This window comes from Hyposmocoma kahamanoa, unplaced genomic scaffold, assembly GCF_003589595.1.
Source record: "Hyposmocoma kahamanoa isolate Upper Pololo Valley unplaced genomic scaffold, ASM358959v1 106297, whole genome shotgun sequence".
Classification (NCBI taxonomy): Eukaryota; Metazoa; Arthropoda; class Insecta; order Lepidoptera; family Cosmopterigidae; genus Hyposmocoma; species Hyposmocoma kahamanoa.
Genome location: NW_020653355.1, coordinates 1 through 18,765, shown reverse-complemented (window position 1 = coordinate 18,765; position 18,765 = coordinate 1). Strand labels below are relative to the sequence as shown.

General features: G+C 34.1%; 2 protein-coding genes across 2 annotated transcripts; both read left to right on the top strand.

The window, feature by feature from the left end:
- Positions 1 to 1,203: 1,203 nt before the first annotated feature.
- LOC113238734 lies at positions 1,204 to 5,472 on the top strand. The gene has a single exon (XM_026475575.1). The coding sequence runs from the start codon at positions 1,204 to 1,206 to the stop codon at positions 5,470 to 5,472; it is 4,269 nt and encodes a 1,422-aa protein (XP_026331360.1).
- A 7-nt stretch (positions 5,473 to 5,479) lies between these two features.
- Positions 5,480 to 16,175, top strand: LOC113238724 (MATH and LRR domain-containing protein PFE0570w-like). The gene is made up of 3 exons (XM_026475564.1): positions 5,480 to 6,612; positions 6,829 to 13,377; positions 13,423 to 16,175. The coding sequence occupies exons 1-3, from the start codon at positions 5,480 to 5,482 to the stop codon at positions 16,145 to 16,147; spliced, it is 10,407 nt and encodes a 3,468-aa protein (XP_026331349.1). The 3' UTR covers positions 16,148 to 16,175.
- The last annotated feature ends 2,590 nt before the right edge of the window (positions 16,176 to 18,765 follow it).

The window sequence follows — 18,765 nt, the reverse complement described above, 5'->3', positions numbered from 1 at the left end:
TTCCTTCTCGAATTTCTGTTACGCCAATAACCGTGTCATTACGTTTAGTGTTTCAAAAACTCCAAACTTGGCACAACTTCCTTTGAGCCTTATCGACGAGGAGCGCGTGACGTTGAAAAACAACGGAGTTTATTGTTAGCATGCAATCGTTTATTGTTCTCTCACTTTGGCAGCACCCGCCGCGAAAACAGCAAATATGCGCGCTAAACATAAAGTACTCGGTCTAAAATGAAAATCAACGCAGTGTGTCTGGCAGCGTGTGTGTTGGCATCAGTCGCGCCAGCCGCCGTCGCGGACCAGCACCTCGTAGACAGTCCAGTGCTCAAGAAAATACTGAAAACGGTAGACGAGGCACCCACAGACGAACACTTGCTGGACGTGACTTTGAGACTTTTAAAGGGTATTTGTGAATGCATGACAGAGACATTACTAGTGAAACAAGAACGAATCAGCCATGCCACATCTTATACGACTGAGACCGACCGCGGAACAGCGCAAAATACCACCTGGAAGGAGCTCGATCTCTACCAGAAAATTTATAACAACACATGTTTCAGTTTACGAAATGAGTTAGCTGTTAAAGTAGATGTAGACCATTTAGAGAGAACGAAGAATGAAAACGGTACGCAATCGTTTGTCAAGACGTGGAAATGCGGTAAACAACATGAAATTACCACAGAACGCATCGTCATGGCGAGTACCAGCATGTCCCCATTACTGGATGATAGTTTGAGGTCACAGTTGGACAATATCTTATTTAAAATTCTTATAGTAACAAAAGACTACCATACGTACAAGCTAAGGAGACACAATTTATTTGGTAGACATATACCAGTTACGCGTAATAAGAAAAAGCACTCCATCATCGTGATAGTCACTTTGCATCCGGGGCAAATTATGACACGTAATAGAAAAATGCCCAGTGAAAACATTGGTTCATTATCAGAAACAAATAGGGACAAACTTGATGAAATTGAATTAAATCGAACTATTTACTCTAAATCTGTTGTTGACATTGATATTTTCGATACAGATTTTAATCTCACGGAGAAAGAAAGTGACGGGAATAACAAAAATGTAGTATCTAAATGTGTCCTTCTTTCCATTTACAAATTTCTTACTGAAAGTGAAATTAATAATCATACGAAGGTGTTCAAACTACTACGTAGAAAAAAATCTATTAAAATTTATATAGAGGTCATGATGTCACAAGGGGATGGTAACTACAGTGGAATGTGTTGTGATGGCGACGCAATCACATCGTCTTGTACGCAACAGTACATAGCAAAACATTTGGACATAGATAAAGCGCAAGACAACGATCAGAACATGCTAAAAGTAAAACCAATACCGAAAATCGAAGAAAAAAATAGTGATTACAAGGATACAATTGCCAACATAAAAAACCTTTTAAAATTATATGACAGCGAGTTACAAAAAAGCACATATTATGGGAAACAAGTGGTTGTTGATAACAAACTGGAAGGTCCAAAACACGGCAGTCACGTTGGCGGTGACGCACGCGTGAGTGTTATCGATATATTTGCAAAACATAGAAGCGTCGCTGACCACGTAACTAAACCGATAAATCTTAATAAAGTGGAATTTGCCACTCAATTATTTTCAACGACAGCACCGACAGCTATTCAAAATATTTACACTTTTAAAGGTTTTTATGATGATGAACTATGGGATAATACCATACCTCAAGAAACAAAAACGATTGGCTCTAAAATCAGTTTTATTAATGACGATGACGTAAATAAATTTCAAAAATCAGTTCCAACAAAATCCAACAATCACTTTTTAAACGTGAAGAAGAAATCCCCGAATAAAGAATATCTTGGGAATACTATTAAAAAAGAACATGTGTTACCTAAAGTGCGTACTACAAGAAGTACTGCAATTAAAGAAATACAAAATGATACAACCTTTGAAACTGAAAAACTCTCTAACATGATGGTAAATCACGAGTCAACAGATCAGATTTATCAAACATTGAATTCTTACGCCGTCATACCCTTAAATGACAGTTTAAAACAAACTATAGATACACAAACAAGCACTGAACATTCAAAAGACAATAAAGGTTCAAAAATAGATTATTTTCAAGAAGACAGTTATTTGGATAAAACAACAAAAAACCAATATCAAGAAAACATTGGCAATTCGGAAACGCGTTTTCAAAAGTCAAATAAAAATGTCATGCCTACTAATGAGAATCTAAACGATAAAATTAATACAATTACGCCAATTATTAATAATCATAAACTTATCAGCAAGGTACGGTTAGATTTAGAAACAGAAACTGAAAATGTTTTTAAGATTCCCAGAGATCATAAAACAACATTTGATTTTGTCGAATCATTTACAGAGGATAACAAGAGAATAACTAAAACACATACGATAAGTACTCAACAAAAAAATGCTGACCGTAATAGTAACTATTTATCACGAATTATAGACACTTCAAGCATGAAACAAAATTACGATAACGAACAAATATACGAGACTACGAAAAATTATAATGATGAAATCTCAACGGAAGTTAATTATGACAACACTGTTCACAATTCACAAGAAGATATATATTCTAGTGAGAAATATAAGCATGCAATCATAAATTCAATTATAGAAAGTATCCATCCACAACAGTTCATCGATTATAAAAATACTGGGGACTCTAACATGGACAAAGTATTATCAAATGAATCTTTACTATTGAAAAATAATGAAAGTACAACATATCTACCAGACATACATACTGATATTAGTTCAATAGCAATTACGGAACCTTCAGCTGAATATGTTGATTTTTCTATAGGATCGGAAGAAAAACGTATAAACAAGTCTTTTGAAATACATTCTACTTACGATGATAACAAACACCTATCAGTTAACCTATTTGAGTCTTTGATTCCCTTAGACCCCGTTATTACATCTAACAATATCACTGAAAATGTTCAGTTCACCACAGATTATAAAATCTTGGCAGAAAAAGTAACAGAAGCTTCAGTTAAATTAAATGGCTATCTTGAAAATGACGATTTATCTGAGAAATACGATAATCCGTTGACTAACCTAACAGAATTTTTCTTTTCTATGCATAATGCAATAGAGAATGAATCGCAAGATCGTAACAAACTTTCGTATCATGCACAGGCAATTAAAACTTCACCCGTCCAAAATATAAATCCAATCGCCCAATTAGTTGATAAAAATCTATCAACAACTGAAAATGTTGTTGCTCTATCAATTATAAGTAAAAATCACGTGACATCAAATCCCAAACATTATAATAAAGACAGTTTTGAATATGCTACTATACCTGTTATTGTAGTACCTGATAATAATAGTGTGTTTGAAGTAAATTTTGACAAATCGCTCCAAACCGATGAATCTGGTAACAAAGAAAACTTAGACGATATCGAAAATTTAAATTTAGTTAATGGCTCTGTTGGTATAGTGTTAGAATCAAAAAATAAAACTCCGGTACATTTGACAGAAAAAAGTTCCGTTAAAATAATGGATAGCGTCACTTCCAATACTCAGTACACAAATATTGAACAGTTGGAATATATCACTGATCCGAGTTGGTTTAATTTAAACAAAAAATTGGGGACTACCAGTTCTAGCTCAGAAACGGTTAAAACCACTATCAACAGTGAAGTTACAGACAGAGATTATACCGTGACTATATTTAAAAATGGGGAAACTATTACAAGTAATAGAAATGATGAAACATCTAATTATATTACTGACAATAACGACAACACTGCTTTTATGACTGAAAAGCCAGATACTGCGACTGAAAACATTGAAACTGGTTTAGATGATAGAAATATAAATGAAGAAAACTCGTACGACACCACTGCAACGACGACCGCAATTATTGATTTTACAATGAAATCGGCATCAGTCATCTCTGTAGAAGATAAGAAAAAATATAATTTTGGAGAACATGCTGCAACTACAAATAAAGAAACGCCGGAAACGACTGGAGACGGAAATAAAATTAATTCTTCAGAACAAATGAGTACCCAAAAAATAGGTAATGATTATGTGGACGGGCCAGAATCATTAATATATGCACCGTTGTCACTTAAAAAAGTAGAACCTCTAGTGGCCGATAGAGAATCAACCCAGATCATTGAATTAGTCTCCACTACGGAAATATATACTGCGGGAGAAAATTTCGATAAAGTCCTAGAAATTTATACTCCAGAACCAATATTTCCGATGAATATGCAGCCTCCATTGAAAAATTTAAGAGGAAAGCCGAAAAATGATGTAGCTTCGGCCGAAGAAGTAATAACAATGAATAAAAATGACGTTCAAGCTTCAGATTTTCATACATCAACTCCAACGGTACATTTAAATGTGGAACCGTTAGTCTATACGAAAGGAAAACATTTAAACAAATTAAAAGTAACTGCTACAACTGCACCAATAGAACCAATGAATTCAAAATACCTTATGTCCCGTGAAGAAGAAACAAATGACGTTGATAAAACGATAACAAATATAACTCAAGATACAAGAGGAAGCCAAGTAAATGCCTCAGTTACTCATGAACTACTGGTTCATAAAGAGCTTGGTCAAATACCAGAATTACATAAACCCACATCATCGTCAACAAATATAGAATTATTAATAACGAGTACAAATGGAAAATATATAGACGACTCCGTTACGATATCGGTGACAAAATACGAAGAGTCCACGACTATGAAAACATTGTTACAAGATACAGAATCTGTAATATCATTAGGGAAACAAGATATAGAAGTGATAGCTGGTACTACAACACCTAATACACAAACTACAACCGCAACGGAATATGTTGATTATTTTGTAGAATCCGGAGAAAAATATGTAAATAAATATTTTCAAATGTATTCAACTAATGACGATCAAAAATATCTATCGGCTAAAGATCATGAATCTGTGATTCCTCTGGAACCCATTACTACATTGCACAATGCTACTAGTAATGTCAATTTTACTACTAGTTATCAGAATGTGGAAATAAATAAAACAGATAATTCGGTTCTATTTAACCGCCATCCTGAAAAAACCGATAAAAATAAAATTTTGTCGGACGACGAGAATAGAGCTTATATATTAAATAAAAAAAACAACAAATCCCAAGGTCCTTCAAAAAAAAATCATGGTATTATAAGTCCTATCACCAAAAATATAGCTACCAAAATATCAAACACATTTCCTCAAGTCTCTGAATTTGGTGTACCTAGTCTAAATGTTGAACCTCTACTAATCTACAGAGAGGAGAAACCAATAGTTTCAGCAGAGAAAAATATAACGGTAACGGATAAAGGTTTTGCTCAAAATTTGAAATCTCATACAATTGCACCAACGTTAGCAACAAATGCGCAATATTCGGAGAAATACAAAGAACAACAGCAAAATAATAGACCAATGTTAGTCAATGATGAAAAAAACAGATATTAATGAAGTCATGTCTCCAGCTTCAGTATTTCAATTCGTCACCTTAGTCTCAACTATACCAACAAATGTAGTACCTCTCTTCACCAGTAGAACAGACAAACTGGTGAATGGTTCAATTTCTGCTACTGGTACGAAAGTCACTTTGAATGATAAAAATTTAGTTCAAACATCGGAATCTCGCACAAAAGATCAAGTTGATACTATACATAAAATCGTAAATGGTTCTGCAATGGAACAAATCCAGATTAACGGTAATAAAGATTCTGTAGAAAGTGTTATTGAAACACTTGACAAAACAAGTACCATAACTTCCCAGGCAAAAGAGTTATATTCGAATCTGTTTTACACGGAAGCAGCATTTTTATACACAACCACAAACAGTCCCACAGAATCAAAAGTAACATCTTTGCTTACAAGTACCAAAACTACAATATCTTTTAACGAAGCAATTACAAAAAAAAATGACGCTGTAGATGAACAAATAAACGAAACTCATACTAGACCTTTAAATTTGTCCACTGAAAAGAATATGCGCGAAGAAAGAACTTCTACTATTGAAAATAATACGGTGATGAAGTATTATCATACAAAACAAAACGATTATACTCTAAAAAATCTGGAGTTTGATATGGAAGAAACGCTTTTTAATGAAATTGAAAAAGAGGAATCTGCTGAAAACAATAAAAGAATGAAAGAAAATTTAAATAAAAAAACATTCGAAAATGACCCTAAAACAACACTACGAAACAGTATTAATCAACTTCATGTAACTACTAAACCTAATTTAGAAACCAGCACTCATAAACCTTTTGTAAGCACTATATTATCGAGTAGAGATGAATCAGTTAGTCTTGATGTTGAAAAAAATAATTCAGTGGAAATGTTGATAATATCAACGTTACCTTCTTTACCCGAGAGAATGCCACCAACGGAAGACATAGTAACAAAAAATAATTTAATAAAATTTCCCATAACGCTAAACGACAATGTTGCAAATGGATTATTTGTTTCACAAATTTCAGACAGATCTAAACTGGTGACAGACACACTAGACCATCTTAAAACAACTATCCATGACTCAGAAAACATTCTTACTAATGAAGTAGACAACACTACAAATGATATAGCAGCTTCAAATTTAGGGTTTCGTCCAGGTTTTCAAGAACCATCTTATCACGAATATGTAGATAATATTACTAATTTAATTGAAAATAATAATAAATCTACTTTATCATACAAATACAATGAAAGCATAGACGAAAATGGAGTAATTATTTCGAAAATAAAACAAGGAGTAGAATTAAAACCATTAAATATTAGTGACGATATTTTAAACAAAATAATTCTTAATGACAACAGGCATAGAAACGCTAACATACAAAAACCAAGTTTAGGCATTCACAGCAAAAACCAAGGAGAAAATGATGAAAATATTATTAATCAAGAGAAAGAAATTGGTGGCAGAGAGCCTTTTATACAAAACATGACAGTAAATAATCTACAAACTAAATTACCCCAACAAACACACCAAACGCTTCAAAAGTTTTTATTATTTATTAAAAACTTACAAAACACACAAATAAATGGATCAAATTTTTACGCTGAAGGATACACAGAAAAAATCAAATTAGACTTAATTTCCACTTTTTTGCCGTCATTGGCTCAAGACAATTCCAAAGTAAATGAAGTAACGACATTGAAAAACGACAAAACTACGTCATATTACGATTTCATTCAACAAAATAGTGATCCCAATGCAGAACTAGGTGGTAGACCAAATAATCTCGAGTTCCCAAAATTCCAAGGTCAAGAAGGTGAAGAGATGAATGTATTATCTATGTTACCTGTAAAAGAAACAACAGAATTGACAAACAAACATATTACGCTAAAAGACGATATTGAACAAGAAAGTAGTATCAAATTAGAACTACAAAGTGAAGAAAATATATTAGAGCACATCGGATCCAAATACCAAGAAAGTAAAACGCCGATTAATGGACTTACCGTTATTTCAGAAAAGAATTCCTTAACCACAATTGAAAATAACTTATTTGGAACGGAAACTTCGAAGTATCCTATAACAATCAATCCCAATATAAATAAAGTAATACAGTGGCCAAAAGAAAGAGGACGAGCAAAGAAACACAAGGAACAATTTGGTGATACAAAAGAAGAAACAGAAAGTAAAGATATTAAATCAAAAAACACGGAATTAAAAGATCAAGAAAATGACACTGCATATACTAAATTTACATTAATTCCACTAATTACTACTAGCGGTACGTCAGCAAAGTTGGAAGAAAATTTATCCCAAGTAAAAACTTCCAATTCTCCGCAATATATCTCTGAGAATTTGAAGAGAAACAAAATGTCTGCAATGAGAAACAAATTAGCTATACTTAAGAATAGTAATAAAATGAAGTTAGAAATTGAAACTACCGAAAAACAATATGAATATACAAACTCAAATGGACAAATAAACGAAACACTACTGACTTTAAATACTTCGACTCTAGAAGACATTAAAGCAGAAATAAATCTTGAGGACAACGGCATAACCACATTGGCAAATAAAAAGGAACAGGCTACGCTAAAGTTTTACTTTGAACATAACAATGAAACTAAGATGGACTTTAAAGCTAAAGAAAATAAATTTGAGTTTACAAACTTAAAAGATCAAGACCAAAAACCATATACTTTATCTACCATTATATCGAAAGAAATTAATACCGTAGTAAATTTTGAAGTAAATGAAACAGACACACTTAATAACGATTCTTTAGCTACTTTAAAAGATTATAATGAACAAAATAGAGGAACCAAGGTAGAACGAGGAGATAAAAAAAATGAATCCAAAAACACGAATTCGAAAAACCTGAAAAGTGAAACAATGGATAAAATATCGACCACTTTTGCTAAAAATATTACAGCTGGTATATCAGCCAATCTAGTAAATAAATTATCTAAAACAGAAAGTACTACAAATGTAGCGAAACCGATAGATGTACCCAATAATGATGAATTTATGCTTCCTCTTCAAGCAACCAAAGATATTCTACATGCCTTATCTACCTCAACTTCACAAGAAATTAAATTTGAAGTCAATTATTTGAATGAATTCACTACATCGAACAACGATACAACTGAACCAAAGGATTATACTGAACAGGAAAATAAATCTGAGCAAACAGAGTTGAGTAAAATGGAAATTACCACATGGAGAAATGAAAACAAAGAATTTACGCTTGAGGACCATATTACACAAGATTATGCAACCAAGACAGAATTAGAGGCTAAAGAGAATGAGTCCAATTACAAAGAGCTTAAAAACCAAGAAAATGAAAAATGGACTCTGACATTTGCGTCAAGTGCAAAAAAAAATACAGCTGAAGTAATGAAAAACTTATCTAAAATAGAAACTAGAACATATGTAACACCTAAAGGGACATATTTACCGAATAACTATAAATTCACTCTACCTGTTGCGGTGACAGAAGATATACTGTATGGTTTGTATACCTCAACACAAGAAGAAATTAAAAAGGAAATCTATTCCGGAGCAAATGAAATTATCACTCTGAGACACGAAGACAACACTATTTCTCCAGAATATCGTATTAAAAACGATAATGAAATCATGGTCAAACAAGAAGCTAAAAAAAATATGTCTACAGAATATACAAAGTTGCAAAACCAAGAAAGTGGAAAAGACAATGAGACACCAATTTCTACTGCAAAAGAGACAACAGCAAGTATATTAGCCAAGGTAATGAAATATCCATCTACAATAGAAACTGGAATAAATATCACAGATGTACCTTACTATGATAAATTTACATATCAACTTGCAGTTACAGAGGATGTTATTAATGCCTTATCTACCTTGAATCAACAAGATATGTTAGAAGTCAATACTGAAGAAAATGTAATTAACACATTGTCAGTTATTCTAAAAGATCAGGTAGAACAAAAGAAATCAGAGTTAAAAATCCAAGAAAATGAAATGCTAAATTCAATGTCCTCATTTGTACAGGAAGAAATAAAAACGGAAAATAAATTCGAAGTAAATAAAATGACCACCATGGTAAATGAAGTGCCTGTCCAACAAGATCAAATTGAACAAAATCATGGAAATAACACATCCAAGAATATAGAGTATAAAAACCGACTAGATGAAAGACCACAAGCAATTTCTACCTCTATTTTTAATGAGATGACTAATACACTAGCTACTTTAGTAGACGATATACATAAAACACAAACTACAACAGATGTAAATGAATATTCATCTACAAGGATATATAATTCAGACGTGGTAAATAATGCTGACATTACTCTACCGCTTTCAGTAACAGAAGATACATTTACATCGAAAATAATGGAAAAAGTGACAAACATCAAAATGACATCAGATATTGAACATGTTGATCAAGGAAATGTGCTAAATAATCCTGGCTTTGCAAACAATAATGAAGTAAATAATATTAAAATGTTTCCGAAACCAAAATATGTTATTCTAGGTGACTTCACAGTAGTTGTAAGAATAAAACCAACACTGTCAATAGATATTGAAAATAAAAAAGAACGAAATATAGGAAGCTTCACTCTGGATTACAGCAAACAAAATCACGAAACTTTTAAAAGTGTAACAAAAGAACCTATTCGTGAAGGTAATGTAAACAATATAGACGTAAATTCAAACTTTTTTAATGACGAAAATGCTCGAATTAGTTCCAACTCATTAAACAGTGACGATAATAACGTATTTAAGCCAGCAAGAATAGAAGAAGTTGTAACAACGACCGATTTTGGTAGTGAAGATGGTAAATTTAAAAATATGTTGACAACAGGCTTACACGAAACACTACCAAAGACAATTGAGGACAAAAATAATATTAATAAAAAAACTATTAACATTATTTTAATGGATGGTTCTGTGTCAAATAATATCGTGTCATTAAACGCTGAAACTGCCGTTGATAAAATTTCATCAACTAAATCCTTATTGTTAGGAAAGAAAAACACGGAAAGCCCTATAAATAGAGAAGAAAATATATTGAGTATTAAAGCTACTACTACCGAAAAACAACATTTTATGAGGAAAACAGTTCCACAGAAAATTTCTAAAGAAGCCTTCAGCAATCTTATTACTGATCCACGAATAGTGGAAGATTACCATGGAACGGTACCAGTTACAGTGAACATTCCTTCAAGGGGTACAGAAAAATCAACACTACTAAATCTAGGTGAAGAGACTATAAATTATGTAGAAAGTGAGAAGGAGTCATTTACAATTACATTACCTAAACCCCTATTTGAAAAAGTAAAAATGATGGGACATTTAACGTATGAACCACGTGCAGATTTAAACGAAAAACACTTCACAAATGCAGAAGATAAACATGTCATTACTAATGGCTTTTTAAAAATGGCTAACACAAATGTTGACTTTGAAAGTACTATGAAAAAATATAATGTGTCAATATCTGCCCTTAAGCAAAACACTGACCATAAAAACGGTATAAATGAAAAAGAAAATATTTTCACAGACACCTTAAAGCCGACAGAAAAAATATTGCTTCAAGATACTGATACTCACGATATTCAAAAAAATATTGTAATTAAGAAATCAAACACAACAAGAATGAAATATCCAACTTTAATCTATTCTCCAGAAAGTTATTTAGATCATCGCTTAAATATAGAAAATAGCAATTTGGGATCTAACCATGATAGTTTAGCATCGGAAACAAATGATTCATTGCAAAAAAAATATTCAAACGAAGCCAATGAAGTACTGTCTGAGCTGTCTGCGGTTTTGAACTCGAATTGCAACAGTACAAATAAGGTCCTACCGTCGGAAATATGCTATACAAATATTTTGGCGAGCATTGAGCATGGCAATAACAATCTTTCGAGCGATGATCCAGAGATTGCAACATCAAGACACATAAACGTTCCTGAAGGCAAAGCATTAACAACCTCGGAAGCGGAAAATACATCCTCCGTATCACAAAAGACATCACCTATTACAAAAAAGATAATGTCAAAAGGTTTTGCAAATCCAACCCAATCAGACTCTCATATCACCGAAGTTAAAATATCAAATTTAACTACATATGCTAAACAAATGGATCCAAATAAAAAAAGTAGCCAACATGACACGTATAAAACTGGACATAGCGAACCATTACACTTAACGGTACTTGACAAAATTTCACCTGTAAATTCGGAAAATACTAAAGACGATGATTTTAAAAAAGCAATCGTAATTGCAAGTGCTTTTAAGAATATGGATATTTTACTTAGAAAGTCGGGAGAAAGTGTGTCCCATCAAGAAAAAACTAAATCGTTAAATGCTGAATCCAGTCCAATGAAAGTAGAGTCTCTAACAAGGATACTAGCAAATAAAGCACCGAAAAATAGGTATAATGCCGCGGTAGTGGCAAATAACACAAATAGTTCACTGGGTCTAAATGACAGCAAAATTTATTATATTCCGTTCATGTCTAATGCCGCTTTCAATAAACCAACTTCAGAAACTTATTTGAATATAACGGATTACATGGCCAATGCAATGAAACAAGAACAAGTTTCAGCAAACTTAAAAATCGAAAATGAAACCAACAATAACTTAAATACAGAAAAAAGCTTACGTCCAAAAGACAACAAAATTCAATCAATATCTTTTACACTTAATTCAAACATGAAACCACAAAGTTACAAAATTAACGAAAACTTGTATGATCCTACTGACCCAACCCGAATTGCATCTATTAAAGAACACAAAGCATTTGATGGCAATGACAAAATAGTAAATATTAAACCAGTGGAGAATGATGTGGTATCGAAAACAAAAGCATTTGAAGATGTTACTTTCATTAAGACAAAAGAAAATAATAACATGACAGAATCTCTAACGACCTTCGACAAAACATTTAATAATTCTGCATTAGAATTTACAGACGCAAATCCATCGTCATCTCCGGTGAAATATGAAAGAGTAAAAATTGACAATGATACAGACTTTCAAGAGAAAAGAGATTTTCTAAATAACATTAATAAAAGCGATGATAGTATTAATTTGAAACGTAATAAATTTATGAGTATGGATGAGATAACGCCGTCCACTATTCAAATATCAACGATTATTACCAAAAACATATCTGAATCTTCAGAAAATTACGCTGCTTCGAGGGCTATTAATTTAAAAACATCAGTTCTCGTAAATAAAATCACAAGGGCTTTACCTAAAGATGAAGAATTGGACCATTATGGGTCCAAAGCCATAACACACGAAAATGACCCCCTAAATTTGAATAATATTCTTATTGAAAATGAGAGTACTAAAAGTAAATACGTTACTCTTGTTCTATCTTATGGATACTCTCCACAACTTTTTACAAAATCAATATCATCAAAAGAATTAAAAGAAGCTGTAACAAGTCCAGTACCAAAAGCAGAGATTAAACAATTTTTCATTACGCCTGATAAGATTTCAAGAGGTAGTGTTTACTTTCCTGCACCTACTAAAGCTGCACATGAAGTCACAAAAACACCTATAAATGCTGAAACCGGAGAACCTTACTTACTTCGAACGGATATTCAAAATCTTTGGAATTCACTTCAAGATATGACAGATAAAAGCGCCGAACGTACCGTTAATACAATTCAAACAAACCAGCCAGTAAGTAACGTGGGAACTGTTAAGACTCTATTGCATACTGGCAAATTACCTTCACCCACGACTGAGTTAGATGTTAATTATCACTTGAGAGCATCCAGTACTAAGGATTTCAAATTGAGTCAGCAATCGTATACACAAATACCAGAATACTTAGGTAATTATGAAACTGTCAAGCATTTACTTACAAATGCAGAGGTAATACAAAATTCAAGTAAAACACAAATAACAAAAGGATATGTGCCAATCATGATATTGACACATACTCCAATAAACTCATTAATAAGAAAACCAGTCCATAATATAACTCAAGTGAATACAACCTACAAACCCTTGTTACGTACAGGATTAGACTGGTATACAACTAAACTAAACAGACAAACTTTCGATACTGAGTCTGAAAAACGAAATGATTATTCATCTATATATAACTATAAGTCTAACTTAACAAAACATATTAATGAGAGTTCTACCTCTGGAGGAAACATAGAAGGGTACGTTGTCTCAAAATTACATTTAGTGCCAGAAATCATGGAAAGAGTCACCCACAACGATAGTGTGGCATCAATGATGCCCGGGAAAGAAGAAACTATGTTAATACAAAGATTATACTCAAAAGATATGAATAACGGTAAACCAGATATGTACAATACGCTCACTAATGCATATTCCACTGCCAAAAAGGATAAAGAAAGTATAAAAAATAGTACTCCCATGGAACAAAGTTTTGTAGATGATAACAAATATGAACACTATGTATTAGCAACCAATATGCTAAGATTTTTTTTACAAGCAACACATTCATATTCCAATATTCGACCACCAACTACTACAGTACGTAGCACTGTGGAAAGTATTTCGTATTCTACACTATCAGACGAAACTGTTACGAGAAGTACGAAAAAAATCAAGAGACACCGAAATACTAAACATCCAAAAACTAATGCCAATACGACGACAGGACCGCGAAGGACAACGATCAGAAAGAAACGTCGTCGTACCAGAAAAAGAATTGTCTACAATACATATGAGCCAACAATGTACGAAGATCTAGAGATGGCTTACACAAAGGAACTTCGGAAAAAAGTCACACAGGTAGAGCCAACTCGGGCAAATGGTGAAGAGGAATTCGGTGAATTATTGAAATCTTCAGATCATGTACACATTGGTGATGTCACTGCGATTCTGCCATGGCCAGTATATTTCCCAACTCCCAGTACTACTCGGCAACTCAACGTCAGAGGAAAATTAGAACTTTCTCACATATTAAGGCAGCCAAAGCGAAAGAATGCAGACAGTACTTCAAATAAATCGATGAACACAGTTGGAAATATGAATATGAAAGTAAAGCCAAGACCAACACGGCTACGTGTTTTTAGCGCTTTGTACAAAAACCACATGGATACAACAGAAAGAATGACAAGTTTGCCAGGACCTCGTATTGACAGTGTACCAGTAACTGTTTCCATGTTGGGCCCAAAATCTACACATTTAGTTAAATTCAATCATTATGAGACGGTTACTACAGTGGAGCCTACCAGATTATTGAAGGATGAAATACATAATAATATGAAAACAATTCCAGTACAACCAATACAAATTATTTTCCATAAAAGCTCTGTTCGCAATGCGTTCACAAGTACACTACTTCCGCCAGAAACACCAAAACCAAGAAAATTTATTTATCGATTGGCAACGCGAAAGCCAGAGAGAAAACTTACATTCTACCAAGGATTCGGAAAAATATATGAAAAACCTACACATTTTCCCATGTTTGGAGATATATATATGCGCACCGCCGACACTACAAAGAATGTAAAGAGCCCGACGATTCATAACAATATTACTAAGGCTGCTAGAAATGAGAACAAAATGGCCGAGGACAAAATTACTGCTTTTATGAAAGCCACTCGTGCCAGTAATATGAAAATTCTTTTGTTCCGTAAAAATGATCCCAAGGTCAGCAAAATAAATCAGTTTCAAACTAAGAAAATAATGACAGACATAACGTATTCTCCATATGTAAAACGGGGTCCAACAGCAACATTTGCAGCCAAACGATTTCAGCTTAGTAAAAAGAAAAAAATCAAAATGGGTGTGAGCGGAAAGAAACCTTTAAGGACTAAGTTTGCGCCCAGTAATGTCGAGGTTGAAAGTGCAATTGACACAAATGTAGATTTCGCTAAAAAAGACCACATTTCATTAAATTCACAAAAAAAGTCAGACGTAATTAAAAAAGTGATAAATAAATCTCAAAGAATTAAGGGAATACTTATGGACCCTTTAGATCCCAGCTATAAAACTATGTTACTTCCCGAAAAAGTAATACCAAAATTCAAAGTAAAAAAGGTACACTACAGTGTAGTTGAAAAGAATTTATTGGCGACGAACCGGAAAGAGTTATTATTCAATAATATGATGACCACTGCAAGGATAAATTTCTTTGATGAGTTAGCAGCTAGAAATAACATCCAAACTTACACAGTCCATAGTGCGAAACCTTTACTGTCAAGGCAAATATTGCTGCGGCCCAAATTCGCAAATATTGACAACGTAGTCAGAATAACACAAATGCCACCATTTGAGACTACGAAGAAATATACACACTCCAAATTAAACGCAATTGACTTCTTCGAGCAACACAAACCTGCCGTGTTGAATTTGTTGCAAAACAAAAAGGAATTCAGAGCTTTAGCACCAAGCACGTGGGATAATAATGTGAATGTTTTGGAAAAGCCCCACTACTTTCCAATAATGAATGGAATCAATTCGGAGAGCAAATATAGAATGCCAACTAGGGGGTTTCTAGTTCCTGAAGGGAAATACTTTCTGGAGTCGTCAATGGAATCGTTCAGAGAAGCAGCAATGGCAATGCCTTCTCCAGCACCTACACGTTACCAAATGCACTATGTGACACCGTTGAAGCCTCGGCGTTCGCGACGAACCATATACTTTCTTAGCCCGACAGCGTCTTACATACAATATTTTAAGTGATTTTGTAATACGTAGCAATAAAACTATTTGTCATTAAAGTTATTTTCATTCCAAAGATTCTATTTCTGTCTTAGCATTAATTTCACTGAACACGGTATGTTGGACATTATTACTATTATATTGCATTTTTGTTTGATTACCTTATAATGTCCGTGCTGTGTAAACTCTTGAGCATGTATAATGATTTTTTTTTACAGATAACCGATTGGTGGTTAGACGACATGTACCTAAAGGTCCGCCTGCCTCTGCCGATCAATTCCAATCCTGGTATGGTGTTTCCGAAACGGCACTTCGCAAAAATGGAGGAGGTAGCAGATCTTGGCGCGCTGTTCATCGACGACCTGCTCGATTATAAAGAGATGTTGGACAGGTAAATTATAGGTGGAATTTTCTGTAGCTGCCTCCGAGTCAGGTCAATTGATCTTGATATATCCACATTAAGCATTTTAGGTTTTAACTGATAGCTTTTCGTTATAGAGGAGAGCTTCCGCTGGAACGAGCGACTAGCCGCGAGAAAGGTCAGCCTTTGTGCATGGAGCAGTTCTACCGTCTGCTGGGTGTATGCCGCGTTCCAGGCGTGGGCAAAGATCGCTTGGAACTGCCAGCGATGGCCGAGAGGGAAAATGAGGAGCTCGTTGTAGTCGCTTGCAAAAACTATGTAAGTTTTATTACCATACACCTTTTGAGCCCTGATTTATTATCTCTGGTAGTTCCTTCAGAAAATAACTATTGCGATAATAACCAATTGTGAGGAAATAGATTTATACGCTTAGAGCATACAACACGGGAGGCGCCGTCCATAGGCAGTCCCCTCTGTCAAAGTACGAGTAAAAAAATACTACAACACAATAAAAACTACTTTTGAATAGAGATTATCCATTTCAAACATCGAATTCATGAAATTAGTCGTCTTGCGCCGCACAAACTTGTAAGAAAAGCTCTACTATATCCGCTCTAGGCAAAGAGGGACTTTTGTTTATATGTGATAAAGTGACACAACTCGATATTGAATTTGAGTGCACCTCTTTGCTTGTAGTAGTATATCCTCGCTCATCAAAGAATAGCAGAAAGTTTTGTTTGACAAATAATGCTTACAGCGTCTCCCTTGTCACTACTATACGTGATAGCAAAAACATTCAAAGCAATTATATTACTAGACATGTTTCGTTAAGAAATTAAAATAACAAATTAAACAATAATCTCAGTTAATTATAAAGAATTTTCTTTTTAAAACATATAAATAAATAAATAACACACACACTCATGGCCCCGCACTAGGGAAACCCTGTATCGCGCGTACCATGGACACACACATAGAGGTAGACAACCAGAAGTTACACCCAAACTCACGAGAGAAATAAATGTGCGCCGTGCAAATAATTCTCCCGGCCCGAAAATCGAACCCGGGACCTCTGCGTAGCAGTCCAGCGCGGTAACCGTTCGGCCACAGGCAGTTAAAATATATTAATTGAATTGCTAAGGCGGAAAATTTTACCCAACAACGAATCCAATAAATCCCAGAAAGGTGGAACTAATCAAAACTTAAGCAAGTATTAAGTTTAGTAATAAAGCTCTGTACCGACTACGGGTAAGTATAATTAAGTTGGACTGTTAGGACTAAGTAACTAAGTTACGGTTGATTGGAGGATCATTGAAGATCGATCACTTAGCGACACACCTACTTATTGGATACGTAGCCACAATAAAAATAAAATAAATAATCGTGTTACAAGTGTGAGTTGATTATTGGTAATCCTTGGAATATTACATACTACAATAAATTTAGTTGTACCCTCACGGTTCATCCTTCGGACTAATAGAAACTTCGGAACACTCCATCCTTATGTCATTGATATACCACCCGAAGCGTTTTGTGCTTTGAAACAAACTCCTAATGGCGGATGGTACCGCGAGTCGGTAGGCGGGATCTCATCATTGAAAGAGTTGAACTGTTTGGCTTGGCCAGTTCTAACATTAATTTCACTAAAATCACGAAGTTTTACTGCCATAATATCCAATTATTTATTGTGAAATTACTTCACTGGTTTGTTATAAGTAATTATATTAATACAAAGATCGAACACTAAGAAAAATTCTTTTGTTCGAACAAAATAGCAGACCTTTCGAACTTGTTTCAGTTCTATCCGATTCCCGTGAAAGCCGCAGACCGCGGGCGTTTAACTGCTGGTGAGATTCAAGCCCAGCTATTGCACGCTATGGTGGATGCGGCAGGGGCTCCGTTGGCTCCGAAAGTCGGCCTGCTCACCGGTATGAACAGAGACCAGTGGGCACGAGCCAGGGAACAGCTCGCTAAAGGTACTGTGTGAAGAAAATGTTTGGTATAGCTAGTCCACAAAATAAATGTATTTAACGAGAGGTCTCTTCATTCGTTCCCATGAAAGTTGTAGACCCATGAGACCAGCGAGAAACGTATGCAGTCTTATTCAGATTACATTTTAATAAAGTGATATTACCCAGTACCATATTTAGGAACAAATATTTTAGGCCGTGGTCACGGAATTAGTTTTAAAGCTAAATAATATGGGTTAAAGTATGAAATTGCCGATTTGTACTGAAAATCTAAATTGTTTATTTTTTAAATTTTTAACAAATTTATT